A 24,416-nucleotide genomic window follows, 5' to 3' on the forward strand; every position below is an offset into this window, starting at 1 on the left:
CACTGAGCTAACCGTTCGATTACCGCCTCGTTATAAAATTCTGTTTTTCAAATTTTATTTGTGTATTAATCCTAGAAGTGAGGGTTATCACTTTAAAAACATAACAAATTGATTACGTATTATGATAATGAGGTTACTTAGTTCTAATTATTGTTTTTAAGACTAATAACATTTTACTGTAGTTAAGATTAAGTTGGGACGTATTATTGATTATTAATTCATTTACTGAATAAGATATAAAAGTATTAGTCCTTTTGTTAACGTTTGTCCAATATATGAGTAATGTCGTGAGAGTAGTGTCTGCAACTTAACTCATAATGTAATTACAGCTTTGGCAAAATCATGGTATAATAATATACTCCGCCTGGTATTCTCTTCCGCGACAGCTGGCTCACCTGATTGGCCTAAGACTACGTCATCAGTTGCGATGAGTGTTCTCAAACTATTTTCGAGTGAAGCAACGCTATAGACTTGCTATAGATGTGAGCGACACGACAATATCGATGAAATGGCGAGCTCTCAGTATTTTTTTATGAAAATAAGGGACGAGACGAGCAGGACGTTCAGTTGATGGTAATTGATACGCCCTGCCCAATACAATGCAGTGCCGCTCTGGATTAATTGAAAAACCCAAAAATACTGAGCGGCACTACAATTGCGCTCGTCACCTTGAGACATAAGATGTTCAGTCTCATTTGCCCAGTAATTTCACTAGCTACGGCGCTCTTCAGACCGAAACACAGTAATGCTTACACTTTACTGCTTCACGGCAGAAATAGGCACCGTTGTGGTACCCATAATCTACTAGCCGGCATCCTGTGCAAAGGAGCCTCCCACTGGAGCTCAAGAAAGTTAGCCCCCCAGATTTTTATTTTTTAATTTTTTTTTATTACATCGTTACTTCGCCATTTGTTCTTGATTGTTCTCCATAAACATTTATTTGTTCTCGATTTTTTTTTTTAAAATTGCAATTCATTAAAATTGGTTAGGTTAGGTTATCTTAGAACACTTAAAACAACGCCAGAACCAAATAGTAGGCGTTTCCCCCCATTTTTAATTAAATGTTTTTAAATAAACAACAAAAGAACAAACAATTATTTATAGCGAACAATTAAGAACAAACTACGAACTAACGATATGGGATATTGAAAATTCAAAAATAGAAAAAATTTTTTTTTTGGGGGGCTAAGTTTGATGAGCCTCCCACTGGTAAGACATATAGTATATCGTGACGTAGTCTTAGGCCATCGTGGGACGAGATTAAGAGAATACCAAGCGGAGTATATTACTGTGCCATGGTCACAATATAAATCCGTGTCTTTTCGACTCAAGTTTTTGAGATTTATATTGCCAAGGACATTTGACTTTCACTCCAGCAATAAATATGCAGCAGGAATGCCAAAATATATAAATCTAAACTACGTAGACACAAAAGGCGACCAACTAATTGTTGGTTGTTATATTAAAAAAAACATTAGTAAAAATATTTTCACATGGTAAAAAAAACAAGCAAATATAACGGATAGACCAACAAAAGTTTGTAATGATTTTTTCAGTAACTTCTCTTTGGAATCAAAACCATACCAGTCATACCGTTCTATTATTTTTATTTTTCATGTAACGGACGTTGAAGGGCCACAATTTCTTAACATGTTAGGTATACAAAATACATTTGCACAATTATTATTAAAATAAAATAAAGTAGGTAATACAAATATTGATATCAATAATTGTACACATCTATGAATATAAGCAATGAAAAATTTAATATTTAATAGGCGGTCTTCTCGAAATGCAAGTATATTTCTGATTTTATTCATGTTATCACCATATTATGGTTACGTAATACATTGTACCCGAATTGATATTTTTGAGTTACAAGCACTCGAATTCAATGACGAATGGTTTATAGTACACTAGCTGACCCGACAGACGTTGTTCTGTATATAACAAAAAAAATACTGTTTTAATGGAATTTGTCAATAATATTTCATAACATCAAGAATTATTTCGTAACGTATGCTCCTTGTTGTTATAATGAAATTGTTTCACAGCAGAACTGTCAATAAATTCTCTCACAGAAAATATGTCCATACAAAACAAATATTGGAAATAAAAATAATTATGGGTCGCAAATCGAAATAAAAACTATTCTATCTCTCAAGTTGGACTTAACTGCACTACATGAAGTAATCCCGATTTAAATCCGTTCATTAGTTTAGGAGTCCATCGCGGACAAACAACGTGTCGCGTAATTTATGTATATTAAGATTGTACCCGAATTGCGATTTTTGAGTTACAAGCCCTCCAATTCAATGACGAATGGTTAAATACTTAACTGCGACATAAGACAATATGTCATGATTATTTTCCACCTGTAACCAATCTGCGTACCGCGCGCGTGATAGGAAACACATGTATCAAAATATAATAGGATGTGAGTCGTCATAAGTCGCGGGCACAGCTTGGTTTATTAAAACAGCCGTTAGCCGTTCGCGCCCGCTTCTCTGGGCGAATTTTAAAAGGGAATAAATTAATGAAGGAACGTTGGAATTCGAAAAATTACCAGCCATAGACCATCTAGGATAAATTTCGCATCGAATGGTGGTAGTTTCATGTCGATACGATCAGTGGTTTAGGCGTGATGGAGCCTCAAACAAAGACCATTTTCATTTTATATATTTATACAAGTAGTTTTGAATTCTAATAAGAGTGATCCATAAATTTTAGGAGCGTTATGATAAGGACAGTGTTGCCCATACCTTGTGACGCAACACTCATAACATGGTATTGTCTATCGCATTGAGGCCAGGTCACGCAGCCCATCGTGTTGGGGCACTCGACATCCGCTATTTCACATACGATTTAATTATACTTCTTTAAATATACATTCAACATAACACGTCCTTATCCCGGAACACTGTACACTGTCTATAAAGGACTATACGAAATATTTTTGTCACATTTTTATCGTTTCAAAATTTATTTGAGATGATAAGAAGTTTGAACTAGGTTATGGAGACGGGAATTATATCTATCCACACTCTGTTACATGACTTTGATCCTTAATTGCACTTAAATACCAAACGCAACTAAAAAAAAAATAACAAAAAAGCCTAATCTATAACACTAAAGTTAATAAAGACCTGCTTCTACCAGCTACACATTCAAATAATCAAACGAAGCTAAACAACATGTTATGAAAGAGCAAGCGGGTCCACCTCGGGAACCTCCGAGTTGAGCTTCACATAGCACAGGTCCTCGTATATCTCCTCGACGCGCTCCTCGCAATTGCTGTTGGGTATCGTGAACTGGACCCAGGGCGCGCCTGTTAGCGGTGGCTGACGTGGTGGCACGGTCTCGTACGACGGCGGTATGGCCAGAGATTGGCTGGCTCTACTGGCCAATATTCTAAATTAACTATGTATAACATTGGTGCGCAGTGATAGTTTTTAATAATACCTAAGGCTAAGTTCATATGACCGCGCGGTACTACTAACCGCACGGTACAAAATTAAAAGGAACGGTGATTTCGTCTTTTGCGGAAGATCTTGGAATCGCGAGTCACCGCGCGGTGCATTCGAGTACTACGAACTTGTAATACAGTGACAGTACAGTACTTTAACTTCGTACTAGAGCGGTCGAATCGACGCACGCACACATAGACACTCTTACCACAGCCGCTAAGTAATCTTAGGAAGACAAAATTATTGAGTGCCACGCCGTACGCCGGCAGGACTGGTAGCGCTCCGAATAATCTTTTTATATGTCTCAGTGCCCGAATTCGGCAAGCCAACATCTGCTGAGGATGCCTCGTGTCGAAGGCGAAAGACGAACCTTAGCGGAATTTATACTCAAGAAGGCTCACAACATTATTATGGATTTCCACAAAATAACGTCTGAATCAATAAATTATCTTTTTATATGTAACAAGTACCAACCCTACGCCTCCACTCAGACGTAGGTACAAATGTCAGGGAGAACTATAAGTTACATTACTGTTCTATAACATGTATTGTGCTTGTAATGAACTGTTCAGTTGATCCGCGCGAGTTGAGACGAACGACGCATAGTTTCAAACAATGTTGATACCAGAGTGCCGCGCGTAAAGATGCCGTCATGTGAATGCTCCAACCACAAGTCGACGCGCGGCTTTGCGTGGTCATATGAACTTAACCTTATATTAAGGTTGATACATGACTGTCAATCAATTGTGACATTTCATCTATTTATATAGATATTATTTATGTATAGATGTACACAATACTATAATATATTAAATAGTAAACAAATAAAATATAAAGTACTTACACAGATTGTAATTCTTTGTAAATATCTTCTTCAGATTGAGTTCTGCTCGCCGAGAATGGCCTGAAATATATGTCACTTAAATTTAGATAAAAGATTCAATAAAATTTCAATAGCAAAAATAAAATCTGTTTTTGAGATATATTCAACACATGCAACAAAAAACTGTAAATCAAACGACAAAATAACTAACTAAAATTTAACAACATAACATTAATTAGGTTAGTCTGGGCTGAACTAGTTGAGCCTAATTTGAATAAGTACACTTCAGGATAAACTGGTTTGGCCTAATCTGTACTAGTTCTGTCTGGTTAAAAAACTGAAAAACCAGGTAACATATACAATGTATGTTTTATGTAAGACTTAACAATTAGGACTCAATAAATTTATAACCAAAGTATGTATTAATAATTAAAAAAATAGTGCATGCATATTACATTTGAATGAATTATTATATAGTAAAATGATAATATATCTTCTAAACAAATAACTATTTGAAACAACGCTATACACAGTGTTAGATAAATTTCATTTTATTATGTAAAGTTGAAGAAAACCAAACTCACTTTACATTTTTCGCCAGTGCTTTTGGTGACTGGCTTATTTTGGCAAGGGTGCAGAGAACTCGATGGAAGTTAGACAGGTCAAACAACATGGATGGGTCAAACAGGTCGGTCTCCCGCAACTCAAATATCTCGTGGCATGTTCTCAGGAATACTTTTATGTTTCTCATGCACAGGAACTGGTGAAAACAAAGTAAAAAAAAATTAAAAAGTGTGTTTCATGCAATATACAGGATGTTAAAAAATTCCTGCAATCTATCTTGAGGTGTATATTGGTATCGCTTAGTGAGAACAAACAAATATTGATTTTTAGGAAACAAGCACCTCATTCATCTGCCCTGCGAAGGTCATGCGGGCGGCAGCAAAAACGAAAATTTTGTATTAATAATAAACATCAGCCGCCTTATTCGTTTGAGCCGCCGCGCCGCTCAGGTGATACTCGCTATACGCCATTTGACCGAGGTCATCGTTCTCAAATTTTTGAAAATTACAATATGAAATTTTCTTTTATCTGTAGCATTTAATGCTTAGATTTTTTATTTCTTTTTAGTGGTACCTCCGCATTCAACTTCATAGCCATGTTAATTATCGTACAGGGTTTTTTTAACATAGTGGATACAGTGTGGCGCTATAATGGCAACATTAAATGAATACATAGGTAGACCTATCTAATATTCATCGTGAAAAAATGATTCTAAAAATGAGTAAATATGTAGTTGAAATTTTCAAATGAACAAATTATATATTAAGAAAACAAAATTTTAATCACCCTTTTGTAGGTGCAACTTACCAACAAGTTCTGAATGGCTAAGTCGTAGCATGGAAAGAGTATGTGTCAGTGCCTACTCTAGCTTGCGGCTACTAGATTACTTACTACTTGTTCCGAAATTATATTATGGAAATTAGTTTATTTAGGTGAATTATGTATTTTTATTATTGAGTTTTTTTTTGAATGATTACAGTTCAATGTGTTTATTTAATGTCTCCATTGTGGCGCCACTCTGTTTAAAATATAGTCACAAATTTTATAAATATAATTAGAAGAGAAATACTTTGAGGCCAACTACTTCTTACAGTTTTTAGTAATTTTATCAAATTATATTAAAAAAAAAAAACATTTTAAATACTTTATGATTCTCGTATCAAGTAATTTATTGTGTAGCTGGTTGTATTTTAAGATGCAATAATATGTGTAACCTTTTTTATTTGAACATGCAACAATATGTAAATACTAAAAGATATTATTTGTTTATTTGTTTCATAAAATCTACAGCGAATTACATCACTTATTATCTAAATAATATAGTACAAAACATTGGCCAACAGTGATTTTATATTATTTAGGCAAAACGAAAAAGACTTGTTAATTCTAAAATACTGAAATAACCTACTTGAAATAAAATGTAATATAAGAAAGAGAGAAAAATACTAATCATATTACTTTTATTTCATTTATTATTATGATATTTTATTTTTATGACAATGAGGGTCAAGACGAGCAGGATGTTCAGCTGATGGTAATTGATACACCATGCCCATAACAATGAAGTGCCGCTCAGGATTCTTGAAAAATCCAAAAATTCAGGGTAGCACTACAATTGCGCTCATCCCCTTGAGATATAATATGTTAAATCTCATTTGCCTAGTTATTTCACTAGCTACGGCACCCTTCTGAACAAAACATAATAATTTTTACACATTACTGCTTCATGGTAGAAATAGACGCCATTGGCAATATATCTAAAAAACCAGCCACACAGAGACTGAGACATGAATCTATTGGCAAATTTCTCTTCCACAAAGTTAACTTAAATTTTTCTCTATTTGAGACCAGTATATAATAACATAATATGAAATAAATATTATTTATGTGTGATTTTGATTATTTTATAATAGCTCTTGTGATTCCTCTGGTGTTGCAAGAGAATGTCGGAGGTGGTGACCACTTAACACCAGGTGACCCGTACACTAATTTGTCCTCCTATTTGATAAAAAAAAAATCACTTGTAATATGTTTAGTGAAAACTATCACAGATACCAAAAATTCTATATTCTTTTGATAGATTTACTGATTTCTTTGGACACTAATATCATGTGCCAGTAATTACACCCATTACCTTTAAGCCTTAACCCAACAATACAGTTCTGGCAGAAAGAGCTGTTCCAGTTCTGGCCGGAATTTTTAACACATACCAATAGTTCTCCCAAATAATAAGGAAATATACTGCATCATCTATCATTTACAAAACCTTTACTAGTTAATAATTTTTTTTTTTTATGATCCTTTCCAGTAGTTTCCCAAAGCTAGATGCCAGTTTTAAACAAAATCTATTAAGATCTCAATCTTTTATTTATATATTATATTTATATATTGATTTCTTGAAAAAAACAAAGTCAAAATGTAATTCAATAATCATTCATTTCATACAATTAGTAATAAAACTCATTGACAACATAAACAGATGTAAACATATTCATAAATAAAATGAATAATAACAAAATGATGGAGATGGCATTGATGTTTTGTTATTGGAGTCACTGTATGCATAACTAATTAATTGACCCTACTGTATGATAACTGTACATGTGTACACATGATACATTTTAATTAACAACTCCATTTCATCAATTGATTGTGTATCACTTGAAGATGCATAGAAAACGATTGGGTATAATATGTATTGTATAAGCCCTTATAGGAATAAAAGTATTGTGTTATCAACAACATAATATATTTATAGGTTCTGGTAAAATCAATAATGTTCAAAATAAAGGTGGAGTCTAAATAATTAGAACGAAGGTCACTCGGGGGAAATTCAATAAATACCTGTGCCATCTGTGGGCGCTGATTAACATCTTTCATGTCTACGCATCCTGGATGAAGGACATTTAAAAGATTACATAGTAATACACCATCCCGTAAAGTATACGCTAAATCGTGTATCGTGCTTGTTTCCCAATTGGCCTTATGGTCAGGCCGCAACAATCCACATCTTGTAAGCCAATTTGCGCACTCGCGCCACAAATCTTCACCACCAGCAGCCATGATTTATACACAAGTTACACTGCACTTCGATAGTATTCAAACTAAACTGTGCTTTTTAATAATCAACAGCCATTATTTAACAAGGGTTAATTGATAATTGACATACAAATTGATTCAATAAACAAAATCCAGATATAGCCATAGTAAGCATCAACGAAGATCCGAGATCGGGAGAAGAATTCCAAAGATTCAAGAATCAATGCAAACTTGCAAATCAATGTTCATGTCAGTTTGTCACATGACATATCTGATGTTAACTACTCTTGACAGTCTGTCAGTTGTCTTTTTTATCTAATTTGCTCGAAAGAGTCGCAGGGTCGCAGACACAGATAGTTTTCCAAATACACCTTGACCTGACTAAAGTACATTAAAAGCGGCAAGTATGCCGCTTTTAATGTAATTGAGCAGTAGCTCAACGTTGAATATTCAAACTACACTTCGCACAATCAAGCACTTTCAAAAGGACTGCTTTCGCGTGATGCGTGCAATAGATACCAACTCAGTGGCAGCAAATTATCAAGTTTATCTTTTATTGAAATTTTATCTAAATTGTATTGTTTATTATTGAAAAAAATTTAAAGCTTTCATTTCGTCGTAGTTTTTTGGAAACAATAAAAGTTAATTCAGATTGTTTTAAAAAAAATAAATATTAGTATGGTTTAAGTGGGAGAGTCACGCTGCCGTCTTTTGACGTCAGCACAATCGGGCCAGACTCGTCCGGGTTAATTACCACACTCGCACAGAATACCAGCGTGAAGTAGCGGCCTAGTGCCGCTATGTTTCGCATAGATTAGTGTCGAGGACCGGAGGCAAATCGCCCGTGCAAAGTCAAAACATGTCGTCAAAATCGGCGAGCAGCTTTCCAGTTACCCGACCGGAACACGCAAGTTCTGTTCGTTGTCGAAAGCTGATCTTGGTAACTTCAGCCAGCCGTCCATGCCGCCGTTGCACATGAGGAATGATGCTTTGGCCCATACGGCAAAAGAGAAAGCCGATCTCTTGTGCACTCCTTTCGCCTCCAACTCGATTCTTGACGACAACGGAAAAACACCGCCGACCATCCCGCGGTGTCAGAGCTCTATGCCTGAAGTACAGTTCAGACAGAAAACTGTAAGGCGAGCTCTGTTTTCGTTGGACGTCTCCTGACGACTTCCTAGTCGAGCGGGCTGGATGGCATTTTTCCAATCGTGCTTAGAACGTGTGCCCCTGAGTTGACGCCGGCGCTAACGCGTTTATTCCAGCACTCTTATTCTAAAGGCGTAGTCCCTGACTCATGGAAGTCAGCCCTTGTCCATCCGATCCAAAAAAAAGGAGACAGTTCGGATCCGGCAAACTACAGGCCTATTGCTATTACCTCCCTGCTCTCCAAAATCATGGAGAGCATAATTAGCCGTCAGCTCTTGGTATACCTAGAGGGTCACCAGTTGATCAACGACCGACAATACGGGTTTCGCCATGGTCGGTCTGCAGGTGATCTTCTGGTATACCTGACACATAGATGGGCTGCGGCTATTGAAAGCAAGGGGGAAGGCCTGGCAGTTAGCCTGGATATAGCGAAGGCCTTTGATCGTGTATGGCACAAGGTGCTCCTCTCGAAACTTACATCATTTGGGCTTCCCGAGAGCTTGTGCAAGTGGACCTCCAGCTTCCTCACTGGGCGCAGCATACAGGTCGTTGTCGATGGATATTGCTCGAACCCGAAGCCCGTGAATGCTGGAGTGCCCCAAGGCTGTGTGCTGTCTCCCACGCTGTTTCTTCTGCATATCAATAAAATGTTGGACACCTCCAACATTCATTGCTATGCGGATGACAGCACTGGTGATGCCGTATACACGGGCCATGCAGGTCTCTCTCGGGAAATCGTCGACCAGTGCCGGGAGAAACTTGTGTCTTCTATCGAGTCCTCTCTTGAGAAGGTCGCGGAATGGGGAAAATTGAACCTTGTCCAATTTAACCCCCAGAAGACTCAAGTTTGCACGATTACCACTTAAAAAAACCCCATTTGTCGTTTCACCGCTCTTCGACAACACTTACCTCAAAGCCTCGCCTAGTATCGGAATACTGGGTCTCGAAATCTCGAGCGATTGCCAATTCCGTGGCCATCTGGAGGGCAAAGCCAAATTGGCTTCGAAGAAGCTGGGCGTCATCAATAGAGCACGGCTATACTTCAAGCCGGCCCACACACTAGCACTCTACAAAGCGCAGGTCCGGCCACACATGGAGTATTGCTGTCATCTCTGGTCTGACGCACCCCAGCGCAGCCCCACCCAGCGCACGCGTGCAACGCAGAGCAGCTCGAATGGTCGGGGTCCCAGTGCTCTGTGAACGGCTGGATCACTTGGCGTTGCGTAGAGACGTCGCTTCATTGTGTGTCTTCTACCGCAAGTGTACCGGGGAGTGTTCCGAAGAGCTGTTTAACCTAATTCCTGCCGCCGAATTTCACCTTCGCACGACACGCCACAAGTTATGATATCATCCTCACCATCCGGATGTGTGGCCCTCCACATTGCGGTTTTCAAGGAGCTTTCTTCCACGTACTACAAAGCTGTGGAATTAGCTTCCTTGTGCGGTTTTTCCGGGACGATACGACATGGGTACCTTCAAAAAAAGCGCGTACACCTTCCATAAAGGCCGGCAACGCTCCTATAATTCCTCTGGTGTTGCAAGAGATTGTGAGCGGCAGTGATCACTTAACAACAGGTGACCCGTACGCTCGTTTGTCCTCCTATTCCATAAAAAAAAATGGAAAAAGGTACAACCACTGAGTATTTTATATCATATTTCACATGTGAACACAATTGCATATTAAAATTCGTAACTACATATACATATATTTTACAGCAATATACTTTTGGCAATAAATATATGAAGCAGGCAATCATAAATGTTTTCGTGAAACAAAAACATATTAATCAAAAAAAAAGAAAACAACATCTTATTTTATTAAAAGGTTGCTAATTCTATGATTTTTTTCAACACTGAACTAAGCGCACTCTGCTGATGCACGTTACAATCAGCACAATTCGGCATAGTAGCATTATGCTCTGTAATTGGAAAACATGGACAGGTTTAATCCAAAGTTCTTGAATCACAAAATAAAAGGTTGTCGAATTCATACATATCGATATATAATCGATAGAAAAATACTGTTTTCTTACATAGTCTACCATGAGAAGGGCATGTCATTTTATAATGGTCCCAGAGTTTGACGAACATATAAATTGGTAGTTATATTAGCTAGTATAACCTGTTTGATTTGAGTCATGATAACTGTATACTATAATTTTCATTGTATCTATAACAAAATTATGACTGCGCAAAACATATGAAAATAAATATTTCGCATATTTTTCTAAAAAATGGCTATTATATGAGTTTATTTATTTAAATACAGAAGACATAAATAAAAAACGTTTCACAAAGCAAATTCAAAATCCAATATCAAATCAAAAATAGTTCAAAACACTTGTGAAATGACAAATTCCTCTCTTCATCTGATTTCTCACTGCAACGGTTTTTACAACCATAAGCAAATGCAAGCAAGCCATGTAATTATAGATTAAATGCGTTTTCAGAAATGAATAATATAAAAATAATACACTCTGAAACAGTACTTTAAATCACACAGTCTGGATAAATACCAAAACACCAGTCATCAACACAGTCAAGACATAGAAGGCGAGATATGTATGACTCTTTTCAGTGCATTGCGTTTCGCGTAGGTTAGAAAAGTCAAGAAAGTGCTGTGCCGTTTATTTATTTATACAGTGGTATTTATGACCTGTATATAAGTGGTTATACTTCCAAGCTTAGAATATATGGGCATGCTGACCTAATAAGTGATGGGCGATGAATCATCGTGACCACAGACTATAAACTATCGATACTTTTACTTAATTTTAAATTAATGTTTATTTTTATTTTATTGTATATATAAGTATCATAACATTCTTTATATTTGTAGATACACAGTACGAATGTCGATGCCTTGTATAGGCTACGTGTTTTTCGTTCTCATTACTTTGTTTTTGTTTCTATTGCTGTTAATTTGTTGAGTTATCGTTTTTTATTATTGTTAGTTTTTTTTATGGAAAAGGAGGACAAACGAGCTTACGGGTCACCTGATGTTAAGTGATCTCCGCCACCCACATTTTCTTGACACCAGAGGAATTCGCTGGCCTTCAAGGATGGTATACGCGCTTTTTTGAATGTACCCATGTCGTATCGTTCCGGAAACACGGAAGAAGGAAGCTCATTCTACAGCTTTGTAGTTCGTGGAAGAAACATCCTAGAACACCGCACTATGGAGGACCACCACACATTCAGATGGTGGGGATGACATTCTTATTTGTGGCGTGTTGTTTGAAGGTGGAATTAACAGTGAATCAGCTCTCTTCTCTTTTCTTGTTGGTATAATGCCAAAGAGAACGAAGAACACTGTTTTTAACAGAAAAGTCATGTAGTGAGTTTGTAATTAGCTTACGTGAATATTTTGAGCGAGAGAACCAAAATGGCAGCTATTACCCATGGAAAAAGTATGTGATAGAATTGCAGGTATTCTTGGCATTAGACATGCGACAGTAATTCGCATCAGCAAATAAAAGTATGGCGAATCTTCAATCGCAGCCTTGAATGAAGACGACGACGACAAAAAACCTGCAACGCCCAATGAGAAAAGGGAAAAGGGCGCTACTGTCATAAACATTGACAACTTTGACTCTGCTGTAATTCGTTACCATGTACATGGTTACTGTACACGGGGCGAATTACCTACATTGAATAAACTCAGACTCAGACTTGTTTAAAGGAAGCATGCCATCTCTAACGAAGATGTCGAAAAATATTGGTTTTTCCTATAAAAAAGTGACAAAAAAAATATTATGGGAAGAACCGACATTGCTCTTGCTTGATTGAATTTTCTCAGATAAGTCTTAAAAATCACATATTGGGACAATGTAGTGTTTCTAGACGAGACATGGCTTAACGTCATTCATACCGTATCCATAGTTTAGACCGATGATACTACACAATCAACCACCAACGTACCCGAAGGCAAAGGTCAAAGATTAATCATCGTTCATGCTGGAACGTCATCTGCTTTTGTGCCTAATTGCCTAATGGCGTTTGAATCAACTAAAACTACTGAATACCATGAGGAAATGAATTTTGAAAAATTAGGATTGGTTTTTAAAATTATTTGGTAATTCACCCAGTTTAAAAGCACATACCACCAACTTCGGCGAACAGAAAATTAGAAATAATTGCATGGCTTTAAATGGAATAGAGGCTAATGAGGCTAAGCTCAAAAACGAATTATTAAGAACCAATCGTCTGGTCTGCTCAAATCTAGTTATCCTAGGATATGATATATAGCCCATCAAAAGTGTCATACCGTTATAAGACTAACCCCGTACTACTGCCAGTAGAATCAAAGTGCCAGTAGATCACCTGGGCTCAAGTCAAATTTGTGTTTGCTTGAATTTCAGTTACATAGGCACTGTAAGTATTAATTATTGTATAATTAATCTTAGTAAAAATATGTTGTCTATTAAGATTACACTGCCATACACAACACAACAATCGCCGTTCACCGGAAATAAAATGTTGCAGTTATTAAAAATTGCTATCGACAATGTATCTGCAGAAGACTGGAAGAAGGTAGTAACCAAATGCAAAAAACTAATGGAAGAAGTTTGGGAGCGGGACGTCCGATTTGGTAATATTTGCAAATAGGTGTTTATACTAAATTTACACGATTCTTCTAGTGATTCAGATATGTTTGGAGTGTACTCCTTAGGATAAATGTATTTTATATTAAAATATTCGTTTATATTTAGTAATGTTTGTACTTAAACTTAACCCAAATTATATGTTACATTAGCACTGATAATACGTTTATCATTTCTATCGTCAATTTTTTATATCCTGACATCCCTAGGAATGTCAGTTTGATATATGTCGCAGAGATCTAGTTATGTTTATGAAGTATAGTTATACATCATACATCCTCTTTGTTGACAGGTATTCTGTGTTGCTGATATTATAGAGTAAATTGTAAATGTAAAAGTGTTCTGTGGCTGATATTGACCGATGGTGACGCCAGCGTCGAACGATAACTTTTTCGAAATTTGTGCTGAGTGACTAATTATTAAGCTAAATATTTATAATTCGGTGCTTTTTCCTCTCGGTATGTAAATACTTCTCGATATATATTTATATGGAAGAAAGATCTTACATTACGTCTTAATTGGATAATTATGGACACACCCATCTTCATTTCTAACATAAAAAAGTGCCTTTTTATTATATATTTAATGTCGTTCCTACCAATTGATTCTATACTTATAGCCTATTTCAATTTTTTATGAATTAAGAATAATATACCAGTGAATTTTGTGAGATAATTGGAAATACACAGGAACCTGTTATCTATCCATATTAGGTTTATTTTTTGATCATTACGTCATTGTATGTACAGGGTGCGGAATGTAGGCCGGCTTATTTATTGAGCCCGGACTAAAGGAATAAAGTTTTAAGGCAGAGTTGGGTCGTACCTTGCTTTATTGCGGCGAAGGTCGAGTTGAATTACTGTCTAATCTTATCAAATTATACTTGAAAAGCTAAATTCTTATGAGTCTCCTTAGTCGGGGTGATTGGTATCATTGGTTCAGATGAGATCCGAATCACAATATTAGGTAAATGCCAAATATTAAATCAGATATATGCTTGTATTTAAAAATATGTCTCATATGTATAATGTATTAGTTAGATAACACAACAATAAATATGTAACCATAACAGCAAATGTACAACAATATCAATCACTGAAAAAAGAAACATTTGGTGTCATACCTTTTATAGAAAAAAACTCATACAGCATAAATAGCAACCATAGGAAGACTTAGTGACCTGAATCAATAGAACAACCACACCTTGCTTGATTTGTAATCTAATCTTCTATTAAATCCTAGCAGGGTTGTGTGAATAATCAATGTAAATGAAGTAAAGTTCACATCAGATTGGAAACAGCTACAGCTTGACCTAAATATCTGACTGCTTATTGAAGCTAATTAAATTATGTATCAAAGTATGTTGTGTTGTGTTATAGGAGTGTTACAAAAATCTGATCTTATTAAAAAAAATTGTCTTTGACTGAAAATAAATTGTGGTAGGTTATACTTATGTTGTCTAATAATATCATTATTTCTTTTACTTACATATTTAGCTATTTAGGAACAGTTTTCTTAATTCTTATTTTTTTAGAACTGTAAAATGATTACTATTATTCATTAATTGAACTTAGATTATGGAATGGTTTCCGCTGAGGTCCAACTAGATTCCACACTACCTAAGAACAATAGCTTTTTTATTACTGCAACTATTAGATGCTTGTCTGCATGGCTGCATCTTGACGCTCAATGGCATCTTTAAAATTTGCTTATGTTCATGTACTTTTATGTTGAAATAAATAAAATACTTTAGTCTAGTGCCTTTCATATTTCTTGTAGTATTTTATATCATTGTTTTAAAATTTTACTATACAATCTGGCATTATAATTTCAATTATTAGCAAAGTTTGTTTGTTTCTCAAAAATGTGATTGTTTCTCTAATATTGTCATATTCCTGATTTTTCTTCAGTACCAACAATTCAAGGCATTAAAAGGAGATCAAAGGTTTCTCTGAATATTTATCAGCAATTGTGAGGTCTATATTTAAAGTTATCAATTTTTTTTTAATGAAAATAAGGGAGGACGGTCAGCTGATTGTAATTGATGCGCCCTGCTCATTACTATCCAGTGCCATGAAGAAGAGAAGATGTTAAGCCCCATTTGCCTTATAATTTTACTAGCTACGGCACCCTTCAGACCGAAACACAGTAATGCTTACACATTACTGCTGCCGTTGTGGTACCCACCTTTAATTTAGTTGTATTACATACCAACTGAAAAATTTGAAAGTAAGCACTATTTGTGTTTTTCTTAGAAGGGCACTGTAGGGACATCTTATATCTTCCATTTGGATTCCAATGAATACTGGCATCCTAATGTATTGAGTAGGACATATCATTTACCATTAGTATGAACATCTCAATGGCTAATGCTTATCATTAGTGATGATAAGATAATTTATATGTTTGTGATAACAAGAAAGTATCAGTGGCCAGTGACATATACATTGGTCTATTAAAATTACTGTAATCTTTATAAATGAATCTGGATAAATGCAGTCCCTTACATTTGCTCTGTGATAGAAAGTTAATAAGAAATCTATTCAGTGAATGCATATTTATGCAGATTGCAGAAAAGATTCACAGCCACCTGAGGTAATAATAAGAAAATGATTTTATAATTCCAAAAGATTCTTAAGAAACATCTTATGCCATCATAAGTCATTTGGTTTGTATAGCATTCCTTGTTTAGTGAAGTAAGCCCAATAGCAAAAGACTTTCATTTCTAGAAAACAAAATATGTTTATATATAACTAGCTAATGCCCACAACTTCGTCCGTGTAGATAAAGGATTTAAAAAAAAAGTAAGATAGTTTGAAATTGAAGTTCTATTCCAGTTCCGATTCCTGTTTTTGAACCGTTCCCAACATATTATATGATGAATCTTATTTCGAGGAAGATTGCTATGGTCTTGGTATAGTTATAGCTCATTGACATGAATTTCAGTTTTTCACAAATCCCACAGCAATCATGGATTATTCCCAGATAAAATGCAGCCTATGTTCTATCCCAAGCTCTAGTTTATCGCTGTACCAAATTTCATCAAAATCGGTTTCGTAGCTCTGGCGTAAAAGCATAACAAACAAACTTGCATTCTAATTTATAATATGAGTAGGGATTATTGGTTCTTTTTCGTTATCTAATAAATATTCCCAGCCAGTATTTACTTTTTTTTGGTTCCAAAGATGCCCTGGTCTTTGCACCACATTCTATTTATTGAACTCCATATAAAATAGAATTAATAAGGTTTATAAATCTTTCCTAACAATTTACAAAATCTTCTTAAAAGTTGTGTGACATATAGTGGAAAGTAAATATAATAAAATAAATTACATAACAGTGCTGCAGAGAGCTTTCATTAAATACATAGAACTTACATGTTTTGGGGACTTAGAGCAAAGTAAATAACTTGTATCTATTATTGAATGCTTAAATATTTAGTGAGTTTTAACATTTGATATAATTGGCTCTCCTTTTAAACACCAATTCATTAACAACTCTTAAATTTATTTAATTTAATAAATTGAAAATATGATATTAAATGGTAGTTGTACATCTTGGAGGGTGATTTAGCAAACTATGTGGGTGTGGTAATCACATAGCATGAAATGGCACACATTTGACCTCTCTTTACTATGTAAAATTTTATTCTATTCTATTCTTTCTAGTGGCTTCTGTGGAAGGGGCACCACAACTCGCCAATGTCACGTTTCAGTAGACCAACAAGCTTAAGAGTGTGTCATTTGATCGGTGTAAACGAATTTACAAGTGATTATAGTAATGACCGGTGCCCAGAATCAAAACAGATTTATTTTCTTATTATACCTGAAACAAATATACATGCTGTTAGATTATATATATGGACAAACACTGATAGTATTACTTATATAAAACATTTATTGTGTTAGTTATAACTTAATATTATTTTGTTTAATATATTTACATAAAATATCTGTCAAGATGTGATTTGACAACAGGGGTCTGCATTGTTAAACAACCATGCATTATCTAATGTTACATTCTATTAAGATATAAGTCACAAGGTTATGTGATGTAATCATGATGTCAACTGTAGACTGTACTGCAGGCAAATTGTTTTCAATTTGTACATCCTTATGTGTGGTCTGTTGTATTGGCGTTTTAGAAAATAACATATTGACTGTTGTCTGCCAATACACATTTTCATATTGTTATGTAAGTAAAAAGCACATTAGTGAATATTCTAGAAATTGTGATTGTTATATTTTGTAAATACATTCTTGTTTATACGGCTTTTTTTGGTTGAACAAAAATCACAAAAAATGCACAGTATGCAAAGTATCGTTTTTACACTTTCTTACAATGCATGACGGCATTTTTAAAATATTTTATTGAGATGCAAACTGATCTGTCACAGACGATGACAATTCTCATAATGGCCTCCTATCGGCCTGTAGGAGTGTAAGTGTGTCCCTGGGGCTATGTATTTACACGTTAATCGGCTTGTTTTGGTGCTACACTGTAAAAAATAAGGACTCTGTGTCACCTTACATAACAATGTAAGGTGACACAGAGTCCTTATTTTTTTACTAGTCCGTGCTAGTATAATATATGTCTTTCTAAATAATATAGCACACTTTGATATTTTAATGTCTAGATAGTCTGTGGCAGTTGTGAAAAAATTGCTATTTTTAGCAAACACACACACTAAAACAAGTGACTGGCATATTGTGAGTGTAGGATTTAGCTGTCATGTAGATGCACTCTACATTACCTAACAACAAGAGGCTATATCTGGACATATAAATGAGCTAAGACCACACATATAGAGATGCAGTGATAGCCATGGGGGCTATAGGAATAAATTTAAATTTCATATAATATATTATTTTTATTATATATTCTTTTTTTAGAGAAAGAAACTCAATGGACTAAGGCATATTGTCTTTTTAAATGACAAGTGATTTAAAAATATTATGACCTATTACCGCTTGAACAGTTAAAGAATTTATTTCTCATATGAATTTACATATTAGCTTTTCGAGAAAGTAAATGCCGATAAACTTAGTTGATTGTTTTTATAAATTTTAAACTATATTAAAAAAAATAGTGTAATTATCCCCATGACTGTTGAAAGCTTGCATTTTTGTAGTTATTTTAACTAAGATGTTATTGTGGTATACTGAAAACTTTGCTGGTATGACTTCTAGATCTGCTGATGTTGTTTAACATGTTATTTTTTTGTAAATTAGCAGTCCAAATGCATTTGAAGACTTTTTCACAGTTAGATAATTGGACAGTTTGGATCAATAATTGATCAAAATGTCACCTTCACTGCCTTTAAATTTTTCAAGTTTGAGTAATTGCTAACTATGTTAAATATTTCAAATAATTGTATTTTTTTTCTTCTTCGCGTGCCTCTCCGACTAGCGAAGGTTGGCGGTCAGCTATGTAGTTTTAATTGTTTGTCCTTCGCGAGGCGAAATAGTTCTGCCGCACTCGCAATGCCAGTCCACTCTCGGATGTTGCGCAGCCAAGACTTTTTTCTGCGACCTACGCCTCTTCTTCCGGCAACTCTTCCCATCAAGATGAGTTGTAGGAGTTTGTATTGTATTTAAGTTTGATTAATTCTCTCTAATGATTAATTATTAGTGTCAAATTTATGTGCGTATTTAATAGTGATATGATTTCAGATAAGTGAAATACATCCAACATGGAGCAGATTCCACCTCCCAAAGAGGTGAAAATCCTGGAAACTGCTGAAGACATCCAGGAGCGCCGAGAACAGGTATAGACAGAGTGCTTACTATTTTTTTTTTATCGATAAGGAGGACAAACGAGCGTACGGGTCACCTGGTGTTAAGTGATCACCGCCGCCCACATTCTCTTGCAACACCAGAGGAATCACAAGAGCATTGTTGGCCTTTGAGGAAGGTGTATGCCCTTTTTTGAAAGTACCCATGTCGTATCGTCCCGGAACCACCGCACAAGGAAGCTCATTCCACACCTTTGTAGTATGTGGAAGAAAGCTCCTTGAAAACCGCAAACCTCTATTTTGAGAAATGCACACACTCTAATAAAAATCGCGAGTGTAAGACGTAGCTTATCTTAATCTTCTTTGTAGTATATGGCCTGTCATAATGTATCTCATGTCGAAAACGTGTCTCTTGCTCATGGTAATCACAGAACTTTAATTCGTCATGCTGAACTGCCTGAAAATTAGTTTTAAACAAGCCGATAACATTGCCATATGTTATATCAGCTTAGTAATAAATACGAATTATGTATATACATTTATAATATCATTAACCCCAATTTTTGATCATTAATCTAATTAGTTTTTGAATACATCATATCCGTTTTAAGATTGAGTGGAAAATTGTTATAAAATAATAATAATAGCCTTTTATTCAGACGAAAACTAATCCTAATACATGCCTCTGATCTAAATACTTAAATGTCTGTGTGCCTCTGGGATAGGGCCTCCCCTGTTCTTCAATATAATAAAATTAAAATTATGTAAACAATAAGTACTTGTTTTATATATATATCAATGAATAAAAATATTATGTTGTTGATATAGCTACCCGTAAGGGCTATATTTCACCGCGACACCACGGGGGTGCAACCAGTCGCCACTACAAATAAAATATATAGTATAGTTAGTAGCTCTATATAGTGTTACTCACCTGGTGTCCGATTTGGTAGCGCAACCAATTTGGTACCGCAACCAGATCAGACGCGTGCACAGACTGTTACTGGTCGCGCCATCACGCTGGTCACGCCACCACTAATTACTATAGAGCTGTATGGCTCCGGCCGCCGGAGACGCTCCCACCACTTTTCTACCTCTACCTCTTTGAAGTCCATTTTCATACTGTCTTAGTATGGTGTTCTGATTCTAGAGTCTGTGTGGTGTCTTGTTTGGTAGATTACGGACACCACGGTGTCGCGACTGGTTGCGCCGCTATGGTGTCCCGGAGAAATATAGCCCTAAGTCTTTTATTTTTAATAACACATACTTGATTGCTAACAAGGTATCTTTACTAGAACGAACTAGCAATAAACACTGTTCCATATTAAAGTTACAAAACATGAGTATATTATTATATCGTGTTGTTATTAGGTACTGAATCGCTATGAAGATTTCAAACAAGAGGCACGCGCGAAGCGTGAGAAGCTGGAAGACTCTCGACGCTTCCAGTACTTCAAGCGCGACGCTGACGAGCTCGAGTCCTGGATCCAGGAGAAGCTGCAGGCCGCGAGCGATGAGAGCTACAAAGATCCCACCAATCTACAGGTAATTTACCTGCACCTACTGATTTTTGGTGAATTGGCAAAAAAAGACTTCTGAAATCTGATTATATTTCAGATCGTTTTTTACTTAGCCTTTCGTAGCACGAATCGATTTAATGCTCTTTGCATTAAATCATTTCGGGCTACGATTTTGATGAACATGTTATAGATGTCAATAAAAAATAAGTCTTAGCTGCTAAGCCCATCTATAAATTACGTCACACGTTAAGGGTAGGGAGGGTGTCGGCGAAGTGTGACATAGTATGACTAGAGACGGGGAGGGATCCCAAATTTTGTGACATTTTTTTCAAAATATAATATTTTTATCTAAGTATCTATCACAACACTTAAACTACATGCCTACACCTAAACCTGCATATTTTATATATTTCTTTTTATGTTTTGATAATTTTCATTCTTTCATTTGATTTAATGTTGATTTTATTGAAAAAGAGTTTAAATGGAAATGACATTTTTTCGGAACACTTTTGTTTCTAAATGTATAATTGCTAAATATGTGACATCACACTAGGTGGGGTGGGGTCTCACAAATGTGACCAACTGTGACACTGATGGGGCGGGGTCATAAAATTCGTGTGACGTAATTTGTGGATGGCCCCTTACCTACGAAAACATACCAACAAATATAAGACTTAATTGACTTCATCCATCAGGCCAAGATTCAGAAGCACCAGGCGTTCGAGGCCGAGGTCGCGGCACACTCCAACGCCATCGTGGTGTTGGACAACACCGGCAGCGAGATGATCTCTGGCGGCCACTTCGCGTCGGAGACCATCCGCCGGCGGCTGGACGAGCTTCACCGCCTGTGGGAGCTGCTGCTGTCGCGCCTCGCTGAGAAGGGCATGAAGCTGCAGCAGGCGCTGGTTCTTGTGCAGTTCCTTAGGCACTGCGACGAGGTCATGTTTTGGATACATGATAAGGTAAACAATGTTTGACTTTGCTGTTTTCAAGTTAATTTTATTGTACCATCTATATGCCATTTAAATGACATTCATTGGACAAATTTCTTGATATTGTCAACATACTTATATCATATAGGCAATTAGGCAGTGCCTACCTTCTTAAGAACCTTAATAAATATAGTGTTAAACTTAATTTAGTTAATTTGGTTCCGTTATTCTATAACCAAACTTCTATTGAGTCCCTGCTCATAAATTTTCCTACTACGACTAGTTAGATCGACAGTGCCTACCTTGCTAGAAAACTAATGCACCTGCTTGTGACTATCATTCTGATATATATCTAGTAGCATTTCATTTATGTTAATTAATAACTGTAACTGTGCAGATGAAACCCTGTTACACATTCACTCTGAATGTGGTCCTTTAATGTGTAAACGTAGTATCTCTTTGGGAAGCCCAATTCTTCAACCACTTGAGATATGTCAGCCTACTGCAACACATATAATTGTAGTCATGAAAAGAATCAATCTTAGCAGTGAGCTATAGCTAGCAGTGGCTATCACAATGGATCACTTTGATCACAGTGAAATAGGGCTGCACTGCAATAACCTTAACCATATTTAAATAATATATTTATTTTTCTATATTCACAGGAGACTTTCGTATGTGCTGATGAGTTTGGTTCCGACCTGGAACATGTGGAGGTTCTGCAACGCAAGTTTGACGAGTTCCAAAAGGACATGGCCGCGCAGGAGTACCGCGTGACCGAGGTCAACCAGCTGGCAGAGCGTCTCGTGCTGGAGGGACACCCGGAGAGGGAGACCATTGTCAAACGGAAAGATGTAAGTTATACTATATTCTCTGCATAAAACAGTGTGCAGACACATTCTGGTATCAGAATAACAACTTAAAAAATGGAAGTGGTGATTAAATGATATAACTTTGAAACTGTGTGAGATAGAAATGCAGTGACAGTCATAGTGTATCTTTGTTTTGTTTTATTCCATTCTTCTGATTCACAAAACACTTTAAAAAAAATTCGTGTAATATGGTAACTGTATTTTTAAATTAGATTTTGCGTAAAAGTTACATTACATTACGTTGACGTCTCGTGACCTTTGCAGAGCACGTTTTCCACCACACACGTGTCCCACATTCTCTTGCGCGACTACCGCGGTATCATTTAACATCCTTTTTCATAAAAAAAAATTATGAATCACTTGGAATTGTTCAATTGGAATTCCAAGTAATTCATGGAAACGGGCTTTATATGATATCATATAAAATGTTGGATTTTCACAGGAGCTGAATGAGGCATGGCAGCGTCTCCGCCAGATGGCGCTGATGCGCCAGGAGCGTTTGTTCGGTGCGCACGAGATCCAGCGGTTCAACCGTGACGCTGATGAGACGATCGCCTGGATCTCCGAGAAAGATGTGGTGCTCGGGTCTGATGATTATGGCAGGGACCTCGCCACCGTGCAGACTTTACAGGTTAATAACTGATCACAGTTCTCTGGAGTCCACTAGTAGACATTTTTTTTATAAATGCCAAAATACATTCAAATAAGAGTTTTTTTTTATAATAGATAAAATCTATATTGAGAGATTCGAAAATTTAAACTGTATGTTTTTTAGTTTTTTTTAAGAAGGTTTAAATAATGATAGGAATTCTCAATAAAGTTCTCATTGTAATTGTTAAGTGGTGTAATCAAAATTTTACATTAGACATAATATTATGAGGAGCATTTTATGAGCAAAACATTGTCATCAATAAATGAATGTAACAAAAAAAATCTTGAGAATTTTATCATAGAAATTATCAGTGCTAGTTTTAGTGTGAATGGGTTACTGAGACCAACATAAATGCATATTGAAGTAATTTATTGTGCCCCAACTATGCTATGCTATTGCTGACCCAGCCCTAGCTAATCAGACTCTAGATCCATCTTGTGGCCGCTTTGTCAAGGCGATACCTTCCGGCGTTCAGTATGTTTTAAATCTTTAAACGGTTGCCTAAATATTAGTAAGTATAATTGATTGTGTGCAAGATTTTCTGATCTCTTAAAAATCTCTACATTGAAATCAAGCCGTCTCATGTCAGCTTTTTATGTTTATATCCCATCTTATGCCAACGTAAATGTGCAGAGGAAACACGAGGGTGTGGAACGTGACCTGGCGGCCCTGGAGGATAAGGTGGGCACGTTGGATGGTGAGGCTGCTCGGCTGGCGGGGATCCACGCGGAGCACGCGCCCGCCATCCACGCCAAGCGGGACGAGATCACGGCCGCCTGGCAGCGACTCGTCACCAAGGCGCAGGTGCGTATTTGTTTATTTTTTTATACCAATTTATCATAAAATTATACAAATTAATGATGTGGGACTCGAAACCGTAACCTCTCGGGTTCCGTTGGACCACTCTTACCAACTGAGCCAACTGTTCGAGTAACGCATGGTTCGTAAATCTTGGTATGTCTTGTTCAACTATCAGGTTGTGGCTCCATATACAGGATCTACTTTACAGTTGATAACCTGCTCAATCCCAATAATTGCATTTTAGGATATTGTCTTGAGA

At 36.2% G+C, this 24,416-nt stretch overlaps 2 protein-coding genes across 3 annotated transcripts in view; one reads left to right on the forward strand and one right to left on the reverse strand.

Moving 5' to 3' along the window:
- The window catches only part of LOC126964535 (protein vav), a gene marked incomplete at its 5' end in the record, with an annotated part of 35,891 nt that extends 31,550 nt beyond the window's left edge, over positions 1-4,341 (reverse strand). Inside the window, one exon of the mRNA XM_050807725.1 lies at positions 4,312-4,341. Coding sequence (XP_050663682.1) covers positions 4,312-4,341 — 30 coding nt within the window. The remainder of the gene's footprint in view (positions 1-4,311) is intronic.
- Positions 4,342-13,972: 9,631 nt separating this feature from the next.
- Positions 13,973-24,416, forward strand: part of LOC126964480 (spectrin alpha chain) — a 64,620-nt gene continuing 54,176 nt past the window's right edge. Inside the window, exons 1-7 of one of the 2 annotated variants that reach the window (XM_050807609.1) lie at positions 13,973-14,104; positions 19,319-19,413; positions 20,752-20,925; positions 21,596-21,862; positions 22,498-22,686; positions 23,147-23,335; positions 23,990-24,160. In XM_050807609.1, coding sequence (XP_050663566.1) covers positions 19,339-19,413; positions 20,752-20,925; positions 21,596-21,862; positions 22,498-22,686; positions 23,147-23,335; positions 23,990-24,160 — 1,065 coding nt within the window. In that variant the 5' untranslated portion in view covers positions 13,973-14,104; positions 19,319-19,338. The remainder of the gene's footprint in view (positions 14,105-19,318; positions 19,414-20,751; positions 20,926-21,595; positions 21,863-22,497; positions 22,687-23,146; positions 23,336-23,989; positions 24,161-24,416) is intronic. The other variant, XM_050807610.1, reaches the window with a different exon arrangement.

This window comes from Leptidea sinapis, chromosome 5, assembly GCF_905404315.1.
Source record: "Leptidea sinapis chromosome 5, ilLepSina1.1, whole genome shotgun sequence".
In the NCBI taxonomy this organism is placed as follows: domain Eukaryota; kingdom Metazoa; phylum Arthropoda; class Insecta; order Lepidoptera; family Pieridae; genus Leptidea; species Leptidea sinapis.